General features: G+C 35.7%; 1 protein-coding gene across 2 annotated transcripts in view; it reads left to right on the top strand.

Annotated features, from left to right (window-relative positions):
- The window catches only part of LOC135681152 (tensin-3), a 101,086-nt gene that overhangs the window by 28,856 nt on the left and 57,531 nt on the right, over nucleotides 1–14,699 (top strand). For both annotated transcript variants that reach the window (XM_065195459.2, XM_065195457.2), the window contains exons 14-18: nucleotides 265–384; nucleotides 1,401–1,470; nucleotides 2,167–2,296; nucleotides 7,479–7,547; nucleotides 8,889–8,978. In XM_065195459.2, the coding sequence (XP_065051531.2) occupies nucleotides 265–384; nucleotides 1,401–1,470; nucleotides 2,167–2,296; nucleotides 7,479–7,547; nucleotides 8,889–8,978 (479 nt within the window). The remainder of the gene's footprint in view (nucleotides 1–264; nucleotides 385–1,400; nucleotides 1,471–2,166; nucleotides 2,297–7,478; nucleotides 7,548–8,888; nucleotides 8,979–14,699) is intronic.

Genomic DNA, 14,699 nt, shown 5'->3' with positions numbered 1-14,699 from the left:
CTGATAATATAATTATAACACTACATATACCTATACTACATTATAATAATACAATCACAGTATATGCATTTACGGTAAATACTTAAGCTCGTTTTGATCTGTTCTTTAAGTTTCTTGACCTGAGTCTCTATAGGCCATCACAAACATCATTTTTATTGGTTAAATCCAATGTTTACTTTCAGATTTTTGCCTTATGCTATTTCTTTGCATATCTGATGTCGAACTATAACATTCATTAACTGAATGGTCTTCTTTTGGTCTTAGAAAATTGCTTCTCTGTCACTTGATCATCCATGGCATACCGAATTTTGACGGCAAAGGTGGATGCAAGCTATTTATAAGAGTGCACCAAGGTTATCAACAAGTTTATGTCAGTGACGTGTAGTAAGTTGATTGATATTTGTTTAGTTTATATTAATCCATGCGGTTCTATATAGTATGCAACGAAATATTGTTTCTGAAGTATATAACAAGGTTAAAATCATGAAAGAAATAATGAACCTTTACCATTGGCAAAAATGTTTCATATGCTAACAAGGCCTACCTTGAATTGGTTGCAAAACGACTTGTAAGATAGGTTTCTGTGTTTACGTTGGTAGAAATCTGAACAGTAAGGTAGGCATTAGACTCATTAGAAACCGATACTCATTTCTACGGGTTTTGCTTGTAGATATGGCAGCAAAGATATAAACACCACATTCATGTGGAAAACTTCCCTGTTCTTTTTTGAGCGTATTTTCCCAAAATTAATCTGCTTAATGGATCAAAGATTGAGCTGTACATATGACGTCTTTAAAAATCACTCAAAGCATTTTTATTGCTATTCATATGTATGATTTTGGTTTCTCGTTAATTCTCAACAACCATTGAGCCAATAAATTCTCAAACGAACCTCGTTAACTACAATTAAGTTTAAATTTGTCCGCGATAGGATTAAGATCTAAGTCATGCCGCCCTTGAGAATACTTGTACGAAGACTTGAGTTTACAGTGCTCTGAGAAATCTACTAAAAATGTGATTGAATTGCAAAAATGTTTTCCAGTAACAACCTTTTGTTTTTGAACAACAAGGCTAAAAGAAAACGCGTAAAATTATCACTTAGCACTTCTTGTTTTTAAAATTTAACCAACTTTGAAGTATTTCCTGTTCTGTGAGAAATATGCTGTATTCATTAAAATATGTAAAGTAAATGGGTAAAATTTTTTCGATGAATCTTGTTTATTTCTTTTTTTTCAAAATCGTTTTTTTACACAGGTATTGAACTGTTTAACTTCCACTTTTGTGGATTTCTCTGAATTCTAATATGTTTACTAAAATGGCGAATCTTCGTAATTCAACAGCAAATCCCGGCTGCTATCAGATTTAAAAGTCTACAACTCGTTTTTCCATTTCTCTTGCAGTGCTGCGACTCCAGACTTGGAAAGAATATGCATAGACGTGGGCGAATTTCCTTTATCTGGAGATGTGATGGTAGGTTTTAATTGAAAGCTTCCAACTTTGATTAAATAAGACGGGAAATATTTGAATGATTTTCTGTTATTTGACCGTATTTGATAAGAAGCAAACCAAGAGCATTTAATAGAAATGGTTCTTTATGCATTCTAATTGATGTTTTAAATTTCTGTCAGTTTGCTAACAAGTCTTCTCAGATAAATCTGATTGAGTTTTCGGAATCAGCTTTGATAAATGTTATTAAAAAATGCGCATGTGCGCAATCGGTACTGTTTTGAAACCAATTGACAACTCTATTATTGTGAATGGCTGCCCAAAGTGTGAAATAGATGTACGATTTCTGAAAACGGGAAAATCATTTTGCTACTCTTAAGCTCACAGAGTCTCAGGTTTGTTTAAGTGTTTTTAACCTTTTTTATTGTAAAGCTGATGCAAGCCCAAGCTGATCTTGTCAATAACGGTTCAAGCAGAAAAATCGAAAAGGAATGGAATATAGAAGGTCTCTGCCTCATGCAGAGGCTTTGAAAAACCATTCATGAAGACCGTGCATATTCTAAGCTCACAAGTCAAGGCCAATACCAAGTCTTATAAAGCACAATGGATATAGATCACTGCTAATTCTTCTCATCCAATTTGTGTGCCTAAATGTCCTCCCTTGTTTTCTTATCACCTTTATATACCCTCATAAATCAGATCTACCGTTTAAACATGCAGGTTAAATGCTCGCAGAAAACAAATCTTCCAGCTCTTCAAGACACCATCTTTAGATGCCAGTTTCATATTGATGCAATCAAAGATTATAGCTTGATTCTGTCAAAGAAGGATTTGGACGAAGCATATAAAGGTGAGCATTTCTTTGCGTGTTTATCTGTTTAAACATCTTAAAATTTCTCGTCTTTAACTTCTGATTACCATACTTCTTTTTTATTTCCTTACCATACTTCTTTGAGTCACGTGTAAATGGAAAAGGAGTTTTACTAGAAAATGATTTTTTATAAGAAAATCGTTTTTATAATCCCTAGACTCTGTGGGCAAGTTTAAGGAACTTTAAAGGAATTGCTGGCTTGACACGTTGACCATCATTTTAGCCCTTTCTAGATTTTTTCTGTTATTCCAATCAACAAAGCATTTCCTTCTAAAAGTGCTTATCCACTTTCATCCAGAGAGGCTTACCTTCTCTATTAATGTCCTCATGTCAACCCCTTATCTGAAAAGAGATCCTTTACCATTGGGATATGAAACCTAGCGTTTTTTAATCCAGTTCTGCTGGTAACAGCCATGTCAGGAAAAGATAAAATCTAGAGGCCACAGAAAATTGAACTGATTCTTCCTTATAGTCTCTTCTTAAACAAATGAAAAAGCCATGTAGAAAAGGGGAAGAATTTCTCGGGTTTCTGTACAACATTGTGATGCTGTCCATTCCGATATTTTTCACAAATTATGCTGATGATTTAAGAGATAGGAAAGATAAAGAATCTTATGGTGAAGGGCAACGGAGCTGGAATGCTCTTTATTCCTGCTGGGTCTATAATCAAATGGTCAAAAAACAGTTTCTTTAACACCAATTCTTGGTTTTCCAATCATGTAGTTTGTGGTTTACTGTCAGTAGTATTTGTGTGTGATAGATTGTCAACTTTGTCTTAACCTTCTAAATTATTTTTGTAAATTGGCTTAATAATTAATCTAAACTGACATCTCCATGTCATGGTCGCTATTTTGTTTTCAACAAAACACTTTAACTATATAACAAAGACATACTTTCTTCGAAGAAGCCCAAATTACTTCACTGGTAGTAGCTGCTAGTTAATCAATTCTTTTGAAACGGGCCTTTTTTCCTCTCATTAATATTTATACAATTTCTCACAAGACTTTCTCGTTTTGGAGCTTCAATATTTACACCTTCTGTATTTATTATATTTAAACATTATACACATGTATGTATATAAATTCTGATCATATTGGGGTTATATGTTTTTCTTAACTTTGGGTAGGCTAATAATTTTTGCAATATAGCTGAAGGGAACACCCGTCACCCAGATAACAGTGTTTTATCATCCAGACCATTTTTGCGTGCGAAGGTCCATGTACGTTTAGTTGGGTCAGGGAGGGGTTGGAATGTGTAGTGAAATTGAACTGACTTCACTTACAGAAGTTTAAAGTAACCGCTCGTTTGTAGTTTTTCGATTCATCACTTCTTTATTTTGAGTGTCGAAGTATGTAACAAAATTGGAAAGCAGCTTTTCATGATTCTGGATAGTGTGAATAAGAGACGAAAAGCCAGTGAAAGCCCAGCTATCTGTTCATTCCCTTTAATAGTTGTCATGCTCTTTGGAACATTCGAAAACGCTTATATCGTAAAGAGAGCCATATTTTCACTAGCACTTCCGATGCTGCTTGTGGTATTCCCCCAGTATTTTCCTGGTCTCTATGAAGCCCGGTGCAAAGAGTTTGAATGCATCGTGTCTGCCTTCCACAAGAGAACAGGTCAGTGTAAATTGATCTTCTTGGAGAGATGACACGTACAGTGCAGGATCAAAACACAAATTCCGCGAAAATCGCCACTTTTTGGAAAGGATTAGATAGGACAGGACTTTCACCTTTCGATTGTGTACAATGCTTCATACAAAACGTAATCAGTGCTTCATAAGCGAGGAAGTCGTTTTTGTGGAACAAAAATTTCAAGTTCTGGGCACAACCGCGTATTTCAGATTGTTATCAGAGATAAATGATTTTTGGCTGAACATAACATGGATATTTATCGACTCAACTTTCGAACATAACATGAATATTCATCAACTCAGCTCGTTACATAACGTATAAACGCTTTTTTTATAAGGAACCTACATGTAGAAGGCTGAAATGTTTAAAGAACTTATAATACTAAAAACGAACTCCCTAAGAATCGAGAACTTTTCGATTTGAAAATTTTTATAACTGCAAGCATCAAGAACTAAAAAGCCTATTCCATTAATTTGCAGTCAAATGCTTCATTGAGTAGTTTCCGCACATGCTGCCTCGCCCCTCTCTCTATTAAGTGTTAAGGCTTATTGTAGTCAAAATACCGAAAGTGAGATTTCCATATAAATAGCCTTCTTTGTATTTTTGATCCTGAGTTCTAGCCACAAGGAAATTCAAAATTCAAAATTTTTATGTTTTTCCTGTTTCTGTACTATTTTTATGGCACTTGATGTGCAGTGAAAATTAAGGAACTATTAAGGAACTTTTGGCGCTACAATTTGATGATTTTAGGTCTACGGATAAGGAACTTTTGGAACCAGGACTTGAGGTAGGTTCCTTATAAAAAGAGCATTTATACAAGACGAGGATCAATTGAGAATGCATAACAGAAAAGTTCCTAAATTGGAGAGATCTGAAAAGTCTTTGGAAAAGTTTTCAATATTTGCTTGTAGCTAGCTTTTACTGGCTCCGTTAATGATTTATGAGTACACTCTTTTTTTATAAGAACCAGTCAATTTAATCATTCGAAAAAATCTAATTTTTTCGAAAATCTAAGGCTGGATTGTTCTTAATTTGTTCTTAAATTAAGAGGGTGTAAGCAGCGCTATTGCTAGCTTTTTCGCTCCAAGGCCTCATTTCCAACAAAATGAGTGAGACAGCCTTAATTTGCTGACAAATTTGAATATTCACCAAAAAAGCACCCACACATCGCTAAAAATCCTCGATTTTGAGAAGAAACGTTGTTCAAATTTGCATTTTACAGAAGCTCAGCCTCAGCTTGTTCTTGATTTGTTTTTAACTTTTGACCAGTTTTGAGGCTTGTGTTCTTGTAAATTTGTTCTTATAAAAAAAGAGTGTAATCTGGCTTTGAGAATATATGATGGGGAACAGGAATTTTGGCTAGAAAGCGAAAGGTCATCGTCCCCTGTTTGCCCAGTTCCTATTTTTGTGTGTAGTTAAGGTGGATAGTCATAACACTATATAGGGTAACCAATGCGAAACGCACGCAAACAGACACAGATGGCTATTCGATCAGCATACTGCCTTCTTAGCTAAAACGTACTTTTCTACATGTTTGGCAGTTAGTGATGGTTTTCGAAATCATCACATGTAGTGCCAACAAGTACTGTAACATTCGAACAGATCTCTTATTTGATTAACTTTCCAACAAAGGCAAAATGAGATATATTGACAGAAAGTGTCGTCTGCTTTCCACAAAATAAGCCTTAGAGTTTCGGCTCGATGTCTCATTATCATGGAATTCGCACATACTTAAATGGATATTACATTAAGGAGATAAATGCTACATTTTGAAACTTGTATAACAGATCTTTCATCTAACATATAAAAACAATCATTTAGCAAAAGGTAATATAACCACAGCTGACTCCACCCTTGTGATCGTGCCAAGATGGAGTTTAAAAACCACAAAGTGTTCTGTCTCTATTACGGCGAGTGATTTAATGCTGGTAAAGTTGCTCTTTTTGATACAATATCGTGCTAACATAATAGCCCTGTCCACACTACACAAACTAACCCAGGTTCGATTTTGCAGTGTGGACACAACTAACCTGGGTTCGCCCTGGGTTAGTTTAACCCATCTCCAGAGGTGGGTTCGCCTTAGGTTAAATTTAACCTGGGGCGAACCTGGGTTGGTTTGTGTAGTGTGGACAGGGTTAATGATGCACTGCTCGTAACGATTATACGCTACCTCTGTAGTTCTCTATTTTCAAAGCGTTAACCGCATTTTAAAGCTTAGAATTTTATTAGCCCGGCTTTAGATCTGGGTGTAGCAATCAAATGACCGGATTTTGCAATGTGGTATTCACTCTAAAAAGCGTTTGATTATCACAGTTTCGGCTCAAATGGATTATGCATTGCTTTGAGTTGTTGCAAATTATACTAAAGAGAATCATATATCTGTCTGTGTGCTTAAATGGGTGGAGAAATAAGCCCTAAGATTTTTTCACATGTACATTTAGTACAAGTTCAATAAGAATTAAAAAAGTCTACCGAAATCTCCCGAAACACGAAACAAGCTTGTAGACATGAACCCTGTTGTTTTTTTTTCTTCAACTCTCAAAATATCTAGTCTTCACTATAAACACGAATCATAATACAATTAAAAAATGTTACCGTTTAGAATATTTTACAACAAAATCTTGATCAACATTTTCACATAGGAAGTCATCTAACATAGACAGTAAGGATCAGCAGTTAGCAGCCCCATTAATGAGGTTTATAGAATACTATACACCTCATTGAACCCCACCGAGACTACAACAACGAAAACAACCTTCCTCGTTACTGCAGCCAAACCAGGGTCTCTATCCCTCGAGACAGCACTGTCGGATCGAGGTTTTTTCCCAGTAAAAACGGGATTGCAAAATTACACATGTAGTCATAGACATACGAAGAATTTTAGAAGAGGTGATGGGGGACATGTAAGCGAAAAAGGGATACCTCAGTGAGCTGCAAATAAGCACTTTTTCAGAACTTTTTCACCTCCGTTTCAGAACATTGAAGGGGCACCATGTCCCCCCCCCCCTAGTCCATGTGTGTAGTTAAAGAAGTTGATAGTCGTTACGCTATATGAGCATTATATTATAATACAAGCCGTCTTTCATGTGCCTGACGACGTGTTGTTAAGTTCATTGCTTAGCTTGAAATGTTTTATATTGCTGGATGATTTTTATATAGAGCAAGCTAGAATGGTACCTTCTCAGCCAATTCAAAGCATCTGTGTTTCCCTTAAAGGAAATGTTACTCCTTCAAGCTCGAGTTGCTGTTTAAAGCATCCACCAGACCACCTAAGGCTAACAAAAATGTAAACATGAATGTTGCAAAAAGAGCATATTCCTTCATTCTTTTATCAATCTTATTTGCTATTCAACAAGCAGAAGCAATTGTGAGCATGCTATCTTATTTATTTCGAGCCTTTTATCGTATATCGCTCTCCAGCGTAAATCCGGATGGGTCAAATCACTTTTGCCTGTTTCCAGTTCCTTGATACTTAAAGTTTAACTTGATATTACATCCATGGTAATCTCTTTCCTTATCCTCCACAGATCGGAGATTTCCTGAAACATGTACGGTCGAGTTAATTTTCAAACCAATCCCAGACCAAGAATTTGAAGGTAAGATCTCCACTGTCGTATTATTTTCGCTCAAGTTCGTGACGAGGGAACCAAATTTTTCGTCGTAGCTCAAAAAGAGAGGACATTTCAAACACTGGCCAAAGATCAGCAATTTAACGCCGATTAAATAGAAGTAGAATTTATGGATTAAATATTTTGGACCAAATTGGAAAGAATCAACGAAAGGATTTATAGAGCCGTTTTAAACTCAAATTCTTGAGTCCATTTGTCGACTCTCATTTCATGCTCCTTAATCTGAAAAGCAAATCTGATAAGCAGAGGTCACAAGATGCTAGAGTGGTCTTATATTAAAGACGTTGTACATTGAGCAGATATTTTCAAATTAGATACAGAGATTTCCGTACTGAAATTCAGAATCTGGTTCGAATAAACCCTTCCAGCTGTTGTGTTCGTCGAGGGGCAATTCACTCTTGCAAATAGCGTACGAGATTTCCCCTAAAACAAAAGGATTTCCAGGGATTTTCAGATAAAACAATAGAATTTTCACAAAAAGTGTACGAGATTTTCTTGGAGTGATTTGCCCCTCGGTGTTCGTCAGTTTTTGTCTTATTTTTACTTATAGAGAAAAATTAGCTCATTGCATTGTTATATTTGCAACAATGGGATAGCAAGTTTTGAACTAAATATTATTTCTCGTTGCTTTCTTCGTATTCATATCCTCTCTTTTCTGGTGCTTTCGATATTTGTGTAAATATATTGTTGTTCAAAGAATAGTTATTTTTGAATTTCCAATATATTTTTGTATGATAAAATCATGGGTTTTGTATTCAATTTACACTCTTTTTTTATAAGAACAATTTTATAAGAACATGAGCCTCAAAATTGGTCAAAAGTTAAGAACAAATTAAGAACAAGCTGAGGCTGAGCCTCTGCAAAATGCAATTTTGAACAACGTTTTTTCTCAAAATCGAGGATTTTTAGCAATGTGTGGGTGCTTTTTCGTCGAATATTCAAACTTTTCGGCAAATGAAGGTTGTCTCACTCACTTTGTTGGCAAATGAGGCCTGAACACCTCCTTAGAGCGAAAAAGCTAGCAATAGCACTGCTTACACCCTATTAGATTAAGAACAAATTAAGAACAATCCAGCCTCAGATTTTCGAAAAACTTAAGAACAGTCAGCCTGAACTTAAATTTACTGGTTCTTATTAAAAGAGAGTGTATGCGTTCATTTTCATTGATTTTTTGTGACAATGATTTTTATTTGCTTACTTTTATATACTTCTAAGCTTTCTTCTCTTGAGGTTTTGAATGTATCTTATTAGTATCAGTAACAAAATAGCGGGAAAATTTACACTGAGAAATATTTTAACACTTTTTAGAGGAGAATATCGTCGCCGCTTTCACGTCATTGTCTTCGGATTCTGGCATCGATTCTCCTCTGAGAAACATCACCAGTTCAATGTCAAACGGTATGTCCACGTTTTTGTTATTATTGGTGTTTGAAATCATGAAAACTTTGCAAAAATAAGTTTTAATTCTCATTGATTTGAATACAGGCTTTCGAAAACGGAAGCTTATTCACACACCTATTTGTTTTATGTTTGTAAGTACTGTCAAGTTTAGTGCCAAACGTCACCTAAAAAACTTCCGCATACTTTTTGCTGTTGAATTTATTATACGGTCCAGTTACTGCAAATCGCTTCCATTTTCATTGACGGAATTTTTCTGTTTTTGGGCTTCTTTAATACAACGGGTCGAAATATGTATCAGATGATTCTAAATTCAAATGTTTGACTCAATACTGAATAAATTTTCTATCTTCACTACGGAATTACATATATTTCATTCAACAACGGAATGGCAGATTTTAAGAAGATCAAACCTGGAGTATATTATATCCTTTTTAAAACACAATCACCTAACGGGAGTTGCTTCACGCCTTAAAACGCTTAAGTCGTCTTACCTTTATGGGACAAGGCTTATCTGTCAGAGATGAAGCCTCCAAGTCGAGAAAACGCAGCCTAAGCCACAACGATATCAGGAATATCTTTTTTCAACAAAACAGAGATATGAGATTCTCCTGCGATTGATGTATTTATACCAAATTCAATTGCGGTAAAGATAGTAAGAGGCAAAGATAGTATCTAATCATCTTTCCAATATAAAGGACTGTCTCGAAATTCCAAGTATTCATGTAGAATTGGTAAAATTAATAATTTTTATCTGCCCTAATCGCTGAAGGAGATTATCCAGTTGGGATTGTAGCATAAAGTTTTCTGCCCTATCTGTTTTCTTGGCTCGTGTTCGTCCCTACATGTCTCGTGTAATTGGAACGAACTTCTTAAAGAAAGCAAGGATAAATAAATTATAGATTTCTTCTTCTCTCCTAAAGGGTAACTTTTTCCGTACATCAGATTTCAAATCGTATGATTAGAAATAACAGCATAAAGGGTTTTTTAAAAACCGTATAGTACATGATTTTTAGCGAACCCACACAAAGGTTGTGAATTTTGAAAGCCCCATTTTGTGTGAAGAATTTAGGAGGGAAGGGTAATAGACCATTAATTTCTATAGCATTTCGTGTAGAACATCAATTAAAGGGGGTAAATTAAAAAAATTGCATTCTAACTTAACACATTTGTAGTGGTGAAATTTCAAAAAAAAATTGTGTGATTTTTTGTGTATTTCAATTTTTCCAGGGATTTCAATTTTTTGATTCACTGTGGGATAATTGTTTTTAATTTTATTTCAATGTCAGATAATGGACAAAACAAAGTCTCATCTTTGAGCAAATTTTAGACATTAAAAGGGCCTAATTGTAAAGGAAGCGTGATTTTCGAGGTTATTCTAAGCTATCTATTACTAAATAATAAGCTATCTATGATAGATATTCAATACAATGAGAATGTTTAACAAATTTTAGAATCATCTTTTGGCTTTTGCCTTTGAAAAGATGAAGATTCTTCATAAATCCCATTTAAAAAAGATATGTCTGGAAAAGACCAATAAATTTTCGATTTGATATTGTCAAACTGAATTTAACATCGAATGGGTCACTGTAGTCTGAAGCAATTGACGCGAAAACAGGTTATTAATCCATCTGCATTCCTTTCGAGAGGTTTTTAATGTGTTTTAAAACTATAATTTGTTATCTAAATTTCATTTATTTTCCAACTAACGCTTTTAATGAAGTCAGTCGTGCATTCCAAAAATCGATTTATATCTAACATCGACCTGACCACGACAAGACATTCAAGAGACGACTATTGTTCAAATCTATTCAATATTCTTTTTGGTCTGTGGCTGTTGAGACACGATACAGGATTACACGGGCCCATGGGGAGTGTTTTTCAGGTCTGGAGTATTTTAGCACACCCTATGATCCATGTCCGCAGGGATTGCGGCTAATCTAACTCTTTTAAATTTAATAAATTTTAAAGGAATTCCTTGGAGATCTTTCAATGCCAGTAGTAAAAGAGTCGAGATCAAGGTATTAAAATAACTATTGGCAGCCTGTCTAAGCCCTGGATTTCGTGCCAAATCCGATGCGTACGTAAGGTACTTAGCGCAAGTATCATGGCGCCCTCTCCCGTCCGCAAAGAGCGAGTTATGAACACTATGGTAGCGATGCTAATCCTCTCTGTGACTAATTGATCAGTTGTTGTTTGGATAATTGAGAACAGCGTTTTCTTAGGATGTTTATAAACAACGTCTGAATACTCAGTTTGTCAAAGAGTATTTTGAATAACATTTTCGTGGAAATACGGTGGATGATGCTTGAAAGATAGCTTATTACAAAAGTGAGTGATTTTGTTGCAATTCAAGTTTTATCGTTTTCATTCTTTAAGGCCTTCATTACAGAGTGTAGTTTTAAAATGCCTTTTTGCTCCTTGTGTTTTCGAGATCCAATCGTACTTACACTAGGAAAAGATTAACTTAATAACTCTGAAATTTGAAAGAATTTCTTACTACATACCAGAAATTTTTTCGATGGGGCAGATGTTCAAACGTTTTCTTATTACCGAATCGTTGCTGTCACTATATGGCTGATTTTGCAATTAAATCGAAAAAAATGACTGCCTCTCTCAGATCCAGCTTTGGAAATAGTCCCAAAATGGCTATTGTACTTTTTCGACAACATGTGACAGTGTTTTGATTTTGAATCCGTACGTGTTTAATGAGTCAGAAGTTGGGAATGATAGTATCCAATTGGCTTCGTAATTCCTGGCAAGTGATTTTTGCAATGAGATCTTTTTGGAAGATATTTCAACAAAAGACATTTGATTTCTAATGAAATCATGTCCTTAGTTCTTTTCATCCTTAAGGTAAACCGTGTTTTGGTGATTTTCAAAAGTGGTATCATTTTTCTCGCAGCCTCATTTCAGGGGGAATTGTTCCACGTTTTAGATATTTTCCGGTAAGCCACGATTCTCCCGAGTCGTCAAATTTTGAGCAACTTTGATACAATGAGGGCCATGGAGCTTCTGGTTGTAAAACGCTTTAAGCAGATTGAGGTCTATCAAGAATCCAGTGCTTAACTACGGTAGACGTTGTCTTATTTATGTATAAATGCAAAACATCGTTCTTTGTCGCATGTATAAACTTCCTTAGTAGTAGCTATTACTACCATTCATTTTGGAAGCAAAACATGTGAAGAAGGTTTTCATCGGCCTAATTAGATAGGGAAATCAATTCGATTAACTAAGGAAGTGGGTTGTCATTAATACACTTTCAGTCACTATTGGACGATTTCTGTGTTATTTGTTAGTTTGCCAGTAATAATTGACGTAAGTAATTTTTGCGATAAGGCTCCCTGAAACTATATTCTGGCTTGAGAAATGTTTTATGGCATAATTTTCAGCTCACCATAACCAGATATAAGCTGTTCGGTTTAGTAATTTACCCAAAACAGACCTGAGTGACGCAACTCTTCGGACCTTCAGAATAATTGTAACAAACTCCCCTGTTTACACAATAGAATGAAATTTAAGGTCTTGACGAGTTTTAATTCTTTTCATTTGTGTCATTGAAAGCACGGGGTCGTTGATGGATTTACTACATTATTTTCGTTTCGATGTGGTTTATGAAAGAAATATATTTTGTTCTGATATGCGTTGTGCCGTGGAGGGGGTAGGGGGTTAGGGGGCATTGCTCTTGCTCCTGAGCATTGAACGTCTGTAAAAAGCAGAATGCGACTTATAGCTTTTGTTAAGTATTCTTCAAGCGCTAGTTCAAGATACGTATTTAATTGCAGAGTTGTGCTCAAAAAGAAACATCTTCCAGGTTCAACATCAAAAATTTCAATTCTGAGACTTCCATTCTGTTAACTCTAGTCTCAAACTCTCTACTCTAAGTTAAATCACACGTGCATATATACGTTTTACAATAAGTATAAAAATAGCGTAACCAATAGGAATTAAGAAAAACAATTCGTCAAACCAATCAGATTTTACCAAAACATAAAAAATTAAATCTCTCTAACAATAGATTGACGCCAATACTCAATACCTGTGAAGCTTGAATCTTGAGTCAGTTTCCTAACGACTCTTGAAACGAGGTTATTACGTGCATTACGTGCATTAAAGTCATGAGTAAAGAAAATACCTTGAGTCACAAAGCTAAAGCCGATAAGCTCAAACTAAATGAATGAAATATTGTTAACTACATCCATACAAAAATAATAATTGCTGTGCGTGGAGTTTTCCCCGACATTCCCCCCTCCTTGACCCAGGTTATGGGTCAAGCATAAGCCTAGCCCGCCAACGCGCATCCAGGGCCGCAGCACGAGTGGGTCTCCCTTCTGACTTATCACCACTCTTCACACCATCCTTCTTCCCATCTTCTCTCAATTCATCATTCGCCTTCAACATAGATTCATCTTTCCTCTCTTTTTTGGCATTGTCTCTTACTGAAATTTCAAGTGGAATTAGTCGTTGTAAAGGTCTACTAAGAGTTTCTGGTTTGCCCCTACCTGTTTTCCGAACTACGGCTCCTCTTACTTTCCCATCCCGTCCCATCAGTAACTCCTCAATGATGGCTGTTTTCCACTGTCCGCGTTTTATGTGGTCCTCCTGCAGCAAAACCAGATCTCCTAACTTCACCTGTAAATCAGCGTTCAGTTTCAGCTTATGGAATTCCCTCAGATCTGTTAAGTATTCCCTTTGCCATCTACTCCAAAAATGAGATAGTCTTCTAGTTACATACAAAAATCGTTTCGTTAATTTATCTTTAATATCCTCCTCGTCAAAAATTGGATCGATTCCCTCTGAAAGAGATGACAATCTATAACCATAAATAAGATGAGATGGTGTTAAGGTAGTTTCTAATTCATCATATAGATAAGTTAGAGGCCTAGAATTCAAAATATTTTCAACCTCTGTTAATACTGTCTGTAGTTCATCAAATGATAATCTAGCATTCTTTAAGACCTTCCTTAGACAACGCTTCACGGATCCTACCATCCGCTCAAAGTATCCTCCCCACCACGGCGATAGGGGTAAATTGAATTTCCATTTGATCCTTCTATGCACTAAATATTCGACAAACGTATGATCCTTGGCAAGTTTGTTGAGCAGCTTATTTGCAGCCTTAAAGGTTTTAGCATTATCCGTGTTTATGAGTCTCGGTGTCCCTCTTCTAGAGCAAAATCTTCGAAAACAATTCATGAATGTTAATGTATTCAAATCATCAATCAATTCTAAATGAATAGCTCTAGTTACGCAGCATGTGAACAGAGCTATATACGCTTTCCGCATGTCTCCCTGGCCTGTTTTTACAAACAAGGGTCCTGCAAAGTCTATCCCTGTGTTGCTAAAGGGTAAAGATTTAGTAACTCTAAAATCTGGCAGTGGAGCGGTATTAGGTGCAGCAAGCGCCTTTGCATCAAACCATTTACATGTTAAGCATCTATTTAATACTCTCTTAACTTGCTGTCTACCTCTTGGTACCCAAAACCTAGATCTGAGTTCTGCAAGGGTTGAACGAAGTTTGTTATGAAATACCCTTTTGTGGCAATCTTCAATCACAAGATCAGTAAATCTATGATCCCTAGGTAAGATTATAGGATACTTACTACCTATATCTAAATCTGCATTTTCTAACCGACCTTTGCATACTAAAACACCAGATTGATCAACTATGCCAAGTTGCACTGACAATGCTTGAAAATCTTGCCTATTTCTCAATGCCTT

This window comes from Rhopilema esculentum, chromosome 12 (assembly GCF_057945365.1).
Source record: "Rhopilema esculentum isolate cy_ngs chromosome 12, ASM5794536v1, whole genome shotgun sequence".
NCBI lineage: Eukaryota > Metazoa > Cnidaria > Scyphozoa > Rhizostomeae > Rhizostomatidae > Rhopilema > Rhopilema esculentum.
The sequence above is the reverse complement of the archived record's forward strand: the minus strand, read 5'-3'. Positions and strand labels throughout refer to the sequence as shown.